General features: G+C 49.5%; 2 protein-coding genes across 2 annotated transcripts in view; one reads left to right on the top strand and one right to left on the bottom strand.

Annotated features, from left to right (window-relative positions):
* Positions 1-1,672: 1,672 nt before the first annotated feature.
* On the bottom strand, positions 1,673-11,091 carry Zp3 (zona pellucida glycoprotein 3). The gene is made up of 8 exons (XM_006971274.3): positions 10,695-11,091; positions 8,319-8,437; positions 6,254-6,357; positions 5,978-6,155; positions 4,821-4,938; positions 3,045-3,136; positions 2,783-2,919; positions 1,673-1,881 (listed from the first exon to the last, which is right to left on the bottom strand). Exons 1-8 carry the CDS (start codon positions 11,004-11,006, stop codon positions 1,673-1,675), a joined length of 1,269 nt encoding a protein of 422 aa, XP_006971336.1. The 5' UTR covers positions 11,007-11,091.
* Ssc4d (scavenger receptor cysteine rich family member with 4 domains) overlaps positions 11,092-13,709 on the top strand; it is a 20,413-nt gene continuing 17,795 nt past the window's right edge. The window contains exon 1 of the mRNA XM_006971275.4: positions 11,092-11,191. The gene's annotated coding sequence lies outside the window, so the exon portion shown is untranslated. The remainder of the gene's footprint in view (positions 11,192-13,709) is intronic.

The raw sequence follows: 13,709 nt of genomic DNA, 5'->3' as shown, positions 1-13,709 counted from the left end.
CAGCCACCCTTTCTGAGGCCTTCAACCCCCACAGGGATCTCCTCTCAGAACCCACAACTACACACCCCCAAAATGCTACTCCACACACCTTAGTCATCACCCAGAACTAAAATTATCTGGACAACCACATTGGAGCAGTATTTTTTTTCTGCTTTGCATTTTTTTTTGGGGGGGGGTAGGGAGTGGGTTTCGAGACAGTTTCTCTGCGTAGCTTTCGAGTCTTTCCTGGAACTCACTCTGCAGACCAGGCTGGCCTCCAACTCAGAGATCCGCCTGCCTCTGCCTCCCCGAGTGCTGGGATTAAAGGCGTGCGCCGCTGACGACGACGACGACGACGACGCCGACGCCGACGCCGCCACCCAGCCTTCTTTGAGTTCATTAGCTACAGGGTCTTTAAGGTTATTTTTAAATGTGTGTATGTTGAGTATATGGTACATGTGTGCAGGAGTCCGTGGAGACCAGAGGAGGTCATCACATCTCCTGGAGCTGGAAGGTACAAGTGGATCCCAGCAACTATTCGTGAGCCACCGGATATGGCTGCTGGGATCGGAAATCAGATCCCCTGAAGAGCAAGTGCTCCTGACCACTGAACTAGTTTAGTTCTCTGGGCCCTATATTTATGTGTGTCAGTGTTTTGCTTCCACATTTAAGTATGTGCATTATGTGCATTCTTGGTGCCCACGGAGGTCAGAAGGGCATATTGGATCCCTGGTAACTGGAATTATAGATGGTTGAGAGAACTGTGGGTGCTGGGAACTGAACCCCTAGTCTTATACAAGAGCAGCAAGTGCTCTTAATTACCGAGCCATCTGTTTGGATTTTGTTTTTGGAAAACAGGGTTTCTCTGTGTAGCCCTGGCTACCTTGGAACTCACTCTGTAGACCAGGCTGCCTCCTGAGTGCTGGCATTAAAGATATGCACCACCCCGCCCCCCACCGGGTTTGTTTTTTTAAAAAGAGTTATGTTGCCGGGCGGTGGTGGCTCAAGCCTTTAATCCCAGCACTCGGGAGGCAGAGGCAGGCGGATCTCTGTGAGTTCGAGGCCAGCCTGGTCTACAGGGTGAGTTCCAGGAGAGGCGCAAAGCTACATCGAGAAACCCTGTCTCAAAAAACAAACAAAAAGTCATGCATAGCCTAGAAAGGCCTCCAACTTCCTAAAAAACCAAGGATGACCTTGAACTCCCAATCCTGTCTCCACTTCCTAGATGCTGAGGTGAGAGGCATGAACTCCCGGGACTTTGGACAGGTAATTTCTGTCTGTTAACCTGAAGAGGAGCAAGAAGCCCCCTTTCCATCCTTACCCCATTGGAGTCAGATCCGTGGGGACAGTGCTAGAAGATTCCTTGATACCCTAAGAAGTCAGTCTGGCTGGGCCTACCCAGCTCTTTCAACAGCTCCTGTCTCCATAGTGATCTTATTGGAGTCCCATACAACTACTCCTGGACAGTGTGCTGCCTAACGCAGAAGTACAAGTTCACATATGTATACCAGACAGCTTAGCCTCTCCATCCAGATGGCGGCTCACTGGAGGTCCAGCTGTTCTTACTAGATTACCTTATTGGCACACACATAATAGCTGATAGTCTAGTTCACCCTCCCCCATGTGGCCACCACCAACCCCACACTCCACCTCAGGGACAGGCACTAAACCACATTCAGAACTGGATCTTTTATTATGAAAGGGAGACAACATGGGAAGTGGTGTGACACTTCCTGGTGACACTAAGGACAAGGGCAGCCAGGGTCAGAAATGCCACTGTGGCTAGGCCTAAGGCAAGAGCCACAGAGGTTTGAGCAGAAGAGGTCCAGCCCTCCACAGCCTGGTCACTTGCCTTTCCCAGGAAAATCAGGGGTCCTACAGTGACATCAGCTTCATCCATCACTGTAAAAGAACAGGACGTGGGGAAGGCTTTATGCTTGGTGTTGGAGAATCATATCGAAGTCCTTAAGAATGCTAGATGAGAACTTTTATGAACCACATTCCCAAATCCCTTACTGGAGGATTCTAGGCAGGTGCTCTACCACTGAACCACACCCCAGCCCCTCACTGGGGGATTCTAGGCAGGTGCTCTACCACTGAGTCACACCCCAGCCCCTCACTGGGGGATTCTAGGCAGGTGCTCTACCACTGAACCACACCCCAGCCCCTCACTGGGGGATTCTAGGCAGGTGCTCTACCACTGAGTCACACCCCAGCCCCTCACTGGGGGATTCTAGGCAGGTTCTCTACCACTGAGCCACACCCCAGCCCCTCACTGGGGGATTCTAGGCAGGTGCTCCACCACTGAGCCACACCCCAGCCCCTCACTGGGGGGTTCTAGGCAGGGGCTCTACTGCTGAGCTTTTCTCCCAGGCTTTTATGTTTGGTTCCTTGAGTCAAGGTTTCCCTATGCATCCATACCCCAGGCTGTCCTTGAACTGATTTCTCCCATCTTAGCCTCTCCAGGGCTGGGACGACAGATGCGAATCACTCAGCGCTCAAGTTGAGCTTATTACCCGAGTATCATTTTGCTCTGCCTGGGTGGACTGAATGAGGTATCACCGGACCAGCCACACTATTCTCCCCGCTACCCAGTAACGTGCTGAGAGAACATCAAGGTGACAGAGATATCTCACACGCTACTGGGAAGAGAGGGTCAGCAACCCTCCCACTTGAGACCCAAGATGTTATCAGGTCCCGGAAGATATTCCCTAAGTCAGCCATCTTGATGGAGGAAGAGGAAGAAGTGACGGCAGGTGTCTTAAAGAGGAAGAGGAATAAGCAGCTCGTGCCTGTGACGTACCGTGCCTGCGGTTTCTAGGAGCTGACCGGGGCCACTGTTTCTCTCCATGGGCCTGGTGCTTCGAGTTGTTCAAACTACTACAGTCACCCTTAACGCAGCAGTCACAGATGGCAGCGTCGCCCTCTACTGGCAGCCAGCTGAGAGGCGAAACACAAGACTTAGCTCTGGGACCCGAACAGGAAGACTTTGCAATTGTGCATTTGAAGAAACAGACACGAGGGGTGCCTGAGGGCCCCCCACACCCACAGTCTGGTCCCCTCACCTATTGGAAGTCCTGTTGTAGGAGCAGGCTTTATTGAGCTCATCTGGGGTCTGGTTTGCTGGAGTCACTTTGAGATGACAGGTGATATAGATCTGAAATAGTCATGAGCAGGCCAAGTTTTATGATGTGTCAGTGACCTTTAAAAATATTTTAGGAAGCCAGGTGTGGTGTGCAGCACTCAGGAGGCAGAGGCTGGCATATCTGAGTTCTAGGCCAGCCCGGTCTACAGAGTGAGTTCCAGGACAGCCAGGACCACACAGAGTAACCCTGTCTTAGAAAAAATAAAACACTGGCTGCTCTTTTAGAGGACCCGAGTTCAATTCCCGCCACCTACATGGCTGGGATCTTTTGGCCTCTGCATGGTATTTACAGACATACTCAGGCATGCACACATACATAAAATCTTTTGATTTCTGAGTAAAATAAAATTTAAAACTGGTGAAGGAGAGGTGGCTCATTGGGTGAAGGTGTTTGTCACCAAGACTAATGACCTAAGTTTGAGCCCTGGACTCCACACGTGGAAGGAGAGAACTTCCACTAGATGTCCTCAGACCTCCACACAAGCACAAGCACATTCGCGCACACAGAAACATTGCAAAAAAAAAAAAGTTTTAATTAAGCCAGATGTGGTAGCCTACACCTTTAATCCAGGTGAAGGCAGGTAGGTCTGTGAGTTCAAGGCCAACCTGGTCTACATAGTGAGTTCCAGGTTAACCAGGATATATAGTGAGACCTGAATCAAAGACAGAATGAAACAAAAAGTTTAATTAAAATAACTTTGGCTTGATTCGTGTTTATGGATCGTGTGCTGGGAGTTAGAGGGTGGGCCTCAAGTCCAGAGCCTTATGTATCTACAGAAGCACTACTATGGAGTTCTCTGAACAACCCAGCTTTTGCCTTTTTGGGGCAGCTCCCATAACCCAGGCACAGTGGGTCCTGGAAACCAAACTCCAGTCCTCCACGAGAGCTCTTAGTTGCTGAGCTATGGATCTTCTCGGCCCTGGGGGTTAACTTTTGTTGTTCTCTGGGGAAAGACAGGATCTCACTACATGGCTCTGGCTGGCCTAGAACTCACTCTGCAAACCAGGCTGGATTCAAACTCAGATCCACCTGCCTCTGCCTCCCGAGTGTGGGGATTAAAACAGGTGTGTGCTACTGTGTCTGACCGAGTTATTTAGGGTTTTGTGTTTTTATTACTGTGTATGTTCCGATGTCTGCACTGCATGCATGCTTGGTGCCTGAGGACGACAGAAGAGTGTTGGATCCCCTAGAACTGGAGATACAGATGGTTGTGATCCACCATGTGGTTGATGGGAATCAAACCCAGGTCCTCTGAAAAAGCAGCTAGTGCTTTTTTTTTAATGACTTTACTTATATTTTATATACATTGGTGTTTTGCCTGCATGTCTGTGTGAGGGTGTCGGATCCCCTGGAGGTAGAGTTATAGGCAGTCGTGGGCTGTCATGTGGGTGCTGGGAATTGAACTCAGGTCCTCTGGAAGAGCAGCCAGTGCTTTTAACTGCTGAGCAATCTCTCCAGCCCCAGAACCAGTACTCTTAACCACCAAGCCATCTTTCCAGCTCCCATTTTATCCAGTTCAAGTTTAAGCCCCACAAACCCTTCTCTGTGAGGGCCTAGCTGAACCCACAGTTGTTCCTTTCTGTTTCTAGCATGGTAAGTCATTTGCTTAAGGGAAGCACTTTTGGTTAACAGCACAGAACATTAAGGCAGACGAGGGGTGCAGACTTATGCTTGGCTGTTGAAAAATTCCATTACCGTATTTCTGGAGCTGTTGGCAAAATGGAATACGTCCACCGTGAACTGGAGGGTCTCCGGCCGGGGTCTAGGGGCTTGAAATGTAGAAAAGCTCTCAGATAGACCATCCACGAGGCAACTTGGAAAGGAAGAAGTGAATGGAGTTAACCTAACTGCTAGATCATCTCATTACCAACATTCCCTGGAAGCCAGGTGTCTTTGTTTGCTTTCTCTGCGGTGATAAAAAGTAAGCCACATCAACGTAGGGAGCAAAGTGTTTGTGTAGCTCACAGGTCACAGTTCATCACTGAGGGAAACCAAGGTGGGAAGTCAAGGGACCTGGAGACAGGAACTGATGCACAGACCCAGAGGAAAGTGACTTACAGCTTCCTCAGTTACATTTCTTATGTAGCCCGGATCTACCTGCACCATCGCCTGGCTCCTCCTACATCAATTAGTAATTAAGAAAACGCCCACAGACGTGCCCATGGGCCAATCTGATGGAGCTACTTAATGGAGGCGCCCTCTTCTCAGGTGTATCAAGTTGATAACATCAGACAAAATGTCTCACGCTTGTCATCCCAACACTCCGAAGACCAAGACTTTAAGACTTCAAAGTAGAAGGTTGTTGTGGACGTCTTTCTGTACGCTGTGCATATGTGTTACTCTGATGGGCTGATAAATAAAGCCGTTTGGCCTATGGCAAGGCAGCTTAGAGGCAGGCGGAAAATCCAAACAGATGACAGGAAGAGAAAGGAGAGACAAGGCAGATGTGAGCCACCGCCAGGAGCAGCGTAAGTTATCAGTAAGCCACAAGCCACATGGCAAAGTATAGATTAATAGAAATAGGTTAACATAGAAGAGCTAGCTAGCAAGAAGCCTGCCATAGGCCATACAGTTTGTAAGTAACATAAGCCTCTGTGTGTTTACTTGGGTTCAAGCAGCTGCAGGACTGGGTGGGACACAGGAAAACTTTCAGTTACAGAAGGTAACTTAGTTGTGAGGCGAAAGGGATCAGCTGGAGTGTGGAGCAAGAGAAGGTAGTGAAGGTGAATCTGATCAAAATTCACCCGTATGAAAATGTCATAATGCATCCAATTCGTATAATGTATGCTAATGAATACTTAAAAAACCAAGGGGCAATAAAATGACTCCCTAGAAAGGAGGCCGGGTCTCACCCATGGAAGTCCACGATGACGTGATAGGGAGAGGCAGTCTGGTCTGGCGAAGGTGTGGCCACACAGTGGTCCACAAACAGCTGCAGTGGCGGGTGGCTTCCGGTCTGGACTTCTGCCTGGAGGTGGGCTACCTCTCCCAGGTGGAAGGTGGGGGATGGTTTCTCAGCATTCCAGTTCTCTGAAGGGGTCGAGACTGGGGCTAAAAGACTGCCCAAAGGTACCTGCATCCCCCCCCTCACCCCCACCCGCGCCAACTCCTCCAGTCTTCCGACTCACCCTCCATCAGGCGGAGAGAGAAAACCAGCTTCTCCTCTGAGGACACAGTGGTGCTGAAGGGAACCCAGGTGGGCAGGATGGCATGGCTGCTCACATTGCCCTGCCTGTGAGAGAAACCACGGCTGCTTCCATATAACTCCATCCTGGCCCAGTTTGTGTGGGGTCGGGGTTACTACACTCTTGCTCTTAATGAGTTATTGGATGAACCGACTAGGTAGCCAAGGCCAAGGTCCCCAAAGGTTGGGCCTGTTCTTTAACCCCTCTGAATGCCTACATGTGAAAGCAGCCAGACACCCCAACCATGGGGACAGAGACCAAAGCATGGAGAGACAATTCTGAGGGTGGAAGAGATCTGGGGGTAGAAGCTCCTTAGGGAGCAGAGATCTGGCCTATCATCTTAGGTCCTGGTGAAAGACAAACAGAAGTCGGAAGTGGATGAACCCAGCGCTCAGGGGGCTGAGGCAAGAAGAACAGAATGTCCCGTTCTGACTCCATTTTTAAAAAGATGGAGTGGGGACAGAGCGGATCGAGTGCTTGCCCAGCACACATGAGGCCCTGGACTTCATCCCGGCACATCATAGGCCACGTGTAGTAGTGCCTGCCTGTCATCCCAGCACTCTAAAGGATCACAGCTCAGAGCCACCTTAGTCTACGAAGCAAATGTCAGGCTAGCCAAGTATACACAGTGAAACCCTGTGTGAAAAACAAAACAAATCAACAGAAGCTTTTTAAAAAGCTGTGCGTAATTGTGGTACAGGCCTATCACCCCAGCACGCTAGAGGTAGAGGCAGGGGGATAGATGCAAGTCAGAGGACGGCTTGAGCGACTGCCTCAAAACACAAACATTAAGAACAACCAGCAGGCCAGTGAAGTGTCCCAGTCTGGAGCCCCCAAGAAGTCTGAGCTGGGCATGATGACCCATGCCTGTAATCCCAGAGCTGCAGGCACTGAGGCAAGAGGTTAGTGAAGAGCCAAGACCAGACTGTAATACAGTCAGGCAAGTTCAGCACTTGACAGATTGTCATCTATAAAGTGCACCTAAAAAGTTTATGCTTGAAAATTTAAGCTCAAAAAAAAAAAATTTTTTTTTTTTCTGGGTGGTAGTGGTGGTGGTGGTGGTGGTGGTGCATGCCCTTAATCCCATCACTTGGGAGGCAGAGGCAGGTGATCTCTGTGAGCTTGAGGCCAGCCTGGTCTACAAGTGAGTTCCAGGCCGGCCAGGGCTACACAGAGAAACCCTGTTTAAAAAAAAAAAAAATACAAACGCAAAACACACATACACACACACCCTTTTTTTGGGGTGGGGGGGAAGCTGTGATTTCTTTTTGTTGTTTTCAGACAGGGTCTCATTATAGCCCTAGCCCAGGCTGGCCTGGAACTCTTTGTAGACCAGACTGGCTTCAAATCAGAGATCCTCCTGCCTCTGCCTCTTGAGTATTGGGATTAAAGACATGCCTCCATGCAAGGTTTCCTTTAATGTTTTAAATAAGTTCATGACCTTGTGGTGGGCTGTATTATATCCATGGCTACTGTGGGGCACATGTAGGTCATAGCCCACACAAGTCTGGGAGACACACACGGACACATGAGGGACTGAGTGAGTAAGAGAGAGAGAGAGAGAGAGAGAGAGAGAGAGAGAGAGAGAGAGAGAGAGAGAGAAAGAGAGAAAGAGAAACAAGCAGCCATGCTGCCTCCATCCTGCATCCCAGCACTTATGAGGCTGAGATAGATCACCAAGTTCAAGGCCAACTAGTCTACAGAATTCCAGGTCATCCTGTGAAAACACAAAATGAAGCCAGGTCTGCTAGCACACGCTATAAACCCAGCATTTAGGAGGAGGAAGAGGTAGGGGATGAGTGTGAGCTTGGGCTTCATGGAATCTTGTAATTTCGTCTCTCTCCTCCCCGAAAAAGGCAATCGGTCCCTTAGTGCACACCTGGCCTCAGACTTTGCTCAGCAGGTTACCATTGGCAATAACCACAGCTGCAAGCCATCTCCTCATCAGAGCAACAGTGGCAGGCAGCCTGATCCAACCCAGGGACCCAGCAGCCCATCCCACACTGACCTGGGGTAGCGGCAGTCAATGGGGACCTCCACACGGTTAGTCCTCAGGATGGACAGGCTGCCCACAGGGCGGGGATCATGGAACAGGAAGGTGCTGTACACCAGGGCATCGTCTGTCACCTGAAGCAAAGTTGTAAGGGTTTTGGTTTTCTTTTTCGAGACAGGGTTTCTCTGTGTAGCCCTGGCTGTCCTGGAGCTCTCGTAAACCAGGCTGGCCTCGAACTCAGAGATCCGCCTGCCTCTGCCTCCACAGTGCTGGGATTAAAGCCCGGTTGCAAAGTTGTAATGTTAACCAAATCCAACCCACACATCCTGGGGATGCTTGCTTGGCCGGTGGCAGGTTTTAGGGAATCCAGCCTAGGGAGGCAGACAGACAGGCTCAGTTCAACCTGCCCTCTGCTGGCCAGTAAAGGAGTAAGAGCTAGGCTGGAGAGAGCGCTCAGTGATGAAGAGCATTTGGGTTCAATTCCCAGCACTCACATGGCAGATCACAACTGCCATAACCCCGGTTCCAGGGGCTGCAATCACCCCCATGGTGGACATACATACAGGCAAAGCACCCACATAAAGATCAAACGTAAAGCTTTTTTTAAAAAGAACTCGAGGGATGAGGGGGTTGGCCACACCTTTAATCCCAACACTCAAGAGGCAGAGGTAGGCAGATCTCTGAGTTCGAGGTCAGCCTGGTCTACAGATCGAGTTCCAGGACAGCCAGGGCTACACAGAGAAACCTGTCTTAAAAATCCAAAAAAGAAAACAAAAGCTGAACAGCCGTTATTAGTTTTTTTAGATAGGTTGAGCCCAGGTTGGCCTTACACTGTCAACTCTCCTGCCTCAGCCTCTCAAGAGATAGGATTACTTGAATTACAAACCGAAGTTCGATTCCAAAGTCGACTTTAGGACACCTGAGTTTTTTTGGGCTTATGGACTAACTATGAGTGACCCTGAAGCAGCTGCAGCACTGGAAAGTTACCCCGCATGGATGACGATTTCCCCATCACACGCACGCCCCATCCCCACCCCCCCACCCCACCCCACCCCCATCGCATTCCTAGAGCCTCTGCAATGAAGGCAGAATTATATACAGCTAGCTGGAAGGTGCAGGAGGAAGCCATTGAGATAATATATCTCTTATTTCAAAGCTGCCAGGTGTAATGGCGCACCCCTGTAAACCCAGCACCAGGGAAAGCAAAGGCCGGGTTATAGCTACAAGACCTTCTCAAAATGGGTAATGGAGTAGCTTACTTGGAATGTGCAAGGCCCCGGATTCCATCCCCAGCACTGGTTATTGATTTTCTCTATCAGTGATTAGGTCCAGGTCTTTATTTTTACCCCCAAAGACAGGGTTTCTCCCCGGGCAGTGGTGACGCACACCTTTAATCCCCACACTCCGCACTCGGGAGGCAGAGCCAGGTGGATCTCTGTGAGTTCGAGGCCAGCCTGGTCTACAGAGTAAAATCCAGGACAGGCATCAAAACTACACGGAGAAACCCTGTCTCAAATTAAAAAAAAAAAAAAAAAGTTTCTCTGTGTAACAGCCTTAGCTATACTAGAACTAGCTAGAACTAGAACCAGGCTAGCCTCGAACTCAGAGAGCTCAGAGGCATGTGCTGCCACCACCACAGAGCTTAATTTTTACTTTTGAGGCATTGACATTGCTCTATCTAGCTTTGAGCTCGATATCTTCCTGCCAGCCTTCTAAGTGCTGGGATTACAACTGCATGTGCCTGGTTGGGTTTTGTTTTCTGGGGGTTTTGTTTGTTTGTTTTTGTTCTTGTTTTTTGTTTGTTTGGTTGTCTTGGTAGAGTCTATCATGTAGCCAAGGCTATCCTTAAACTCCCAGTTCTCCCGTCTCTACTTCCCAAGTGCTGGAATTTGGGGTATATGCTACCCGGCATGCCTGGGGCGGGGATTTTTAATGCCTCTATCGAGCAGCTGAGCTACCTACCCTCTGTGTTCCTTTCCAGCTCTTAGTCCCATCACCCTGTATTCTCTTCCTGGGGAGGGACCACAGAGCTCCAGGAGAACTCAGAGTCCAAATGTGGTGGTGGCCCACGCCCTTAATCCTAACACTTCGGGAGGCAGAGGCAGGTGGATCTCTGTGAGTTCGAGGCCAGCCTGGGCTACAGAGCGAGTTCCAGGACAGGCACCAAAGCTACCCACAGAAATTCTGTCTCGACAAACCACAATTTAAAAAAATTAATTAAAACAAAAAAACAAAACAAAAACCCAGAGTCGATTGAGTAGGCTGGTCCCAAGAACACAGCTCCTTCCCCTTCTGCCCCATTCACCAGCTTCCAGCAGCTCCTGGAATTTTCCCACCACCCTCCATCCAATCCCTCAGAAGCTCCATCACCAGCTAAGCGGGGGACCTCACCTGCACCCTGATGCTGCATTCATGCAGCTGGGCCTTGAACCTGACCACATCGGTATCCACGGAAACCAGGGGCCGACAGCTTTCTGAGCCAAGGGTGAGGTCCCCGGGCTGCACGAGCTTCCCGGTGCCGAAAAGGTCTCTACTGACCGTCACCACCAGCTCGGCCTCCAGACACTCCACCTCCACGGGTGACGCAGACCTCGCTGGGGTCGGGGTTCCACCTGGCAAGGGCCGCAGAAGCTGGGGACGGCCCAGCTCTATGCCTCCTCCACACAGCAGGAAACAGAGGACGAGGCGGTAGCTCTGCCCCATGCTGCTGCCTGCATCAAGGCCGGTGCGGAGCAGGAGCAGGGCGCACTACTCAGGCATCTTATATCCTGGGATGACCACCCGCCCACCTGAAGTCTCTCGACTCCCCTCAGTCTCCGGTGGAACCCATCAACCTCGCATTAGACCTGTGGCCACAAAACCTCATCTGGACCAATAATTAGGATCTGGTTTGTAGTTTAAAGATACCCGACGTGATTCCTAGTCAAGGTTTTTATTTATTTGGTTGGATGGGTTGGTTTTGTTGGAGAGGGGGGGTTGTTTTGTTTTATGTTTGGTTTGGGGTTTTTTTTTGTTGTTGTTTTTTCTTTTCTTTCTTTCTGTTTTTTGTTTGTTTGTTTGTTTGTTTGTTTTGGTTTTTTGAGACAGGGTTTCTCTCTGTAGCTTTGAGTCTTTCCTGGAACTCACTTGGTAGTCCAGGCTGGCCTCGAACTCACAGAGATCCGCCTGGCTCTGCCTCCCGAATGCTGGGATTAAAGGCCTTTGCCACCAGGCTCCTATTCAAGTTTTAATTCTTTTCCCTGTGGAATTGAACACAGAGCTCCCTGAATGCTAACCAAGGGCTCTACCATGAAGTTGGACCCCCATGCCCTCTTTGGGGGACTCTAGGCAAGTGCTCTACCCTAAGCTTTAACCCCAGCCCTCTTTTCATATTTTTAATTTTTCAGACAGTCTTAAGTTGCTGGCATTGGCCTCAGTCTGTGGCCTGGCCGGCCTGAGCTTTACAGTCTTCCGGCCTCAGTCCCCCAAGTGGCTGTGATGAACGGCCCGAGGCTCGACTTGGTATGCTCGTTAAAGTCTTCACTTTTCCCTATTCCCACCCCTTGTCCACTGCTGCATGTAGGGAGCTCAGGGCTTGAGCTCAGAGCTATCCCAGGTCGGGGGTGTGGGGGGGACCCTGGAGAGGTACTTTGATTGGAAGATGCAGGGGTTTTCTTAGAAACAGGTGGAGGATGCTTGCCAAATGAAGGATAAAAAGGCATTAATTAGGCATCAAGAAAAAAAGTATGTGCCTGGGACCTGTTCAACAGCTTGTCCCTAGGGGTGAACTCCTCAATTGCGATCAACCCCTGCAAGTCAAAAGCAGTTTAAGATCATTCGTCTACTCTATTTATCATGATTTTAATTTTATTAATTATTATTATTATTATTATTATTATTGGGGTTTTTTGTTTGTTTTTTGTTTTGGTTTGGTTTTTGGTTTTTGAAGACAGGGTTTCTCTGTGAAACAGCCCTGGCTGTCCTGGAACTTGCTCTGTAGACCAAACTAACCTCAAATTCAGACATCCTCCTGCTTCTGCCTCCCGAGTTCTGGGGTTAAAGGCGTGTACCACCATTGCCCAACTTAAATTTATTTTTAATGGAGAAAAACACCAAGTCTCCCACAACCACTAATTCCGCAGTCCAGTTTCTCAAATTTGGGGAGATCAGAGGTCAGAACATCTGTAGTGCAATGGAGGAAACTCTTCCTGAGAAAGCCACATTCTTGATCACGGTATGTCCCCTACCAGGCAAATTGTGATTTTTTTGCTTTTTCAGGCAAGGTCTTGCTATGTGGACCCAGCTGGCCCTAAACACACAACAGTTCTCCTGGTTGAGCTTTCCTAGTTGCCAGGATTACAGGTGTGAGCCACCACCCGCAGGTTCCCCCCCCACCCCCCACACCCCACCCCCCACAACCCAGTTTTATTTTAACTATTTTTTTAAAAAGCATTTATTTATTTTGTGTGGATGGAAGGGCGTATACACGCGTGCCACAGCATGCATGTGGAGGTCAGAGGGTACTTTGATGAGTCTGTCCTTGCCTGTCTTGAGGGTCCCTGGGACCCAGCTCACGTAGTGAGGCTTGGCTGCGGATGCCTCTGCCTGCTGAGCCAATTTGCCACTACCCCCTATTTTGTTATTATTTCTTCTCTTACTGTAGACAGATCGACCGTGCTGCCTGATTATCGTTTACTTTTTAGAGGTGCAGTCTTACTATGTCACCGGGTCTGGCCTTGAACTCTGGGCTAAAGTAATTTTCCCCTCTCAGCCTCCAGATCTTTGCCACTCTCCAGGGCTTCACCTTTATATTTTTTTCAGTGGATATATGTATATAAATTAATTTGGGGGTGTGATAAGGATGTAGCCCAGGCTTGCCTCAAAATCAGAATCCTCCCACTACTGCCTGTGAGAGTACACACCTTTAATCCCAGGGAGGCAGAGGCCTGGGTTTCTGTGAGTTCCAGGCCAGCCAGGGTTACATAAGGAGTCTCAATCTTGACAAACAAACAAAACCCAAAAAATTCAGGAGGCAGAGGCAGGTGGATCTGTGAGTTTGAGGCCAATTCTAGGCCAGCTAAAGTTACAAGGTAAGATCCTGTCTCAAACAAACAGCAGAATCCTCCTGCCTCAGCTTCCTGGGTGCTAGTATTATAGGCATGCTACCGCCCTATGCAGCTTTGATTTCTTGTTTTATTTTTGCGACACTGGGAGTCGAACCCAGGACCTCGTGCTGACTTTGGTTTTAGTACATCTTGGCACAAACATCAAAGGATAAATTCTTCAGCTAAACACATCAGAGCCGATGCTCAATGCATTTCTTTTTATGGGAAGCAGGCAAGGAACCTTGTTTAGGCAGAGCAGCTGGGTGAGCCAAGATGGAGGAGGACATTCAGGTGGGCCTGTAGAGATGCTCAGTTACTGAAG

This window comes from Peromyscus maniculatus, chromosome 23 (assembly GCF_049852395.1).
Source record: "Peromyscus maniculatus bairdii isolate BWxNUB_F1_BW_parent chromosome 23, HU_Pman_BW_mat_3.1, whole genome shotgun sequence".
NCBI classification, from domain to species: domain Eukaryota; kingdom Metazoa; phylum Chordata; class Mammalia; order Rodentia; family Cricetidae; genus Peromyscus; species Peromyscus maniculatus.
This window is presented reverse-complemented; position numbering and strand designations above follow the sequence as displayed.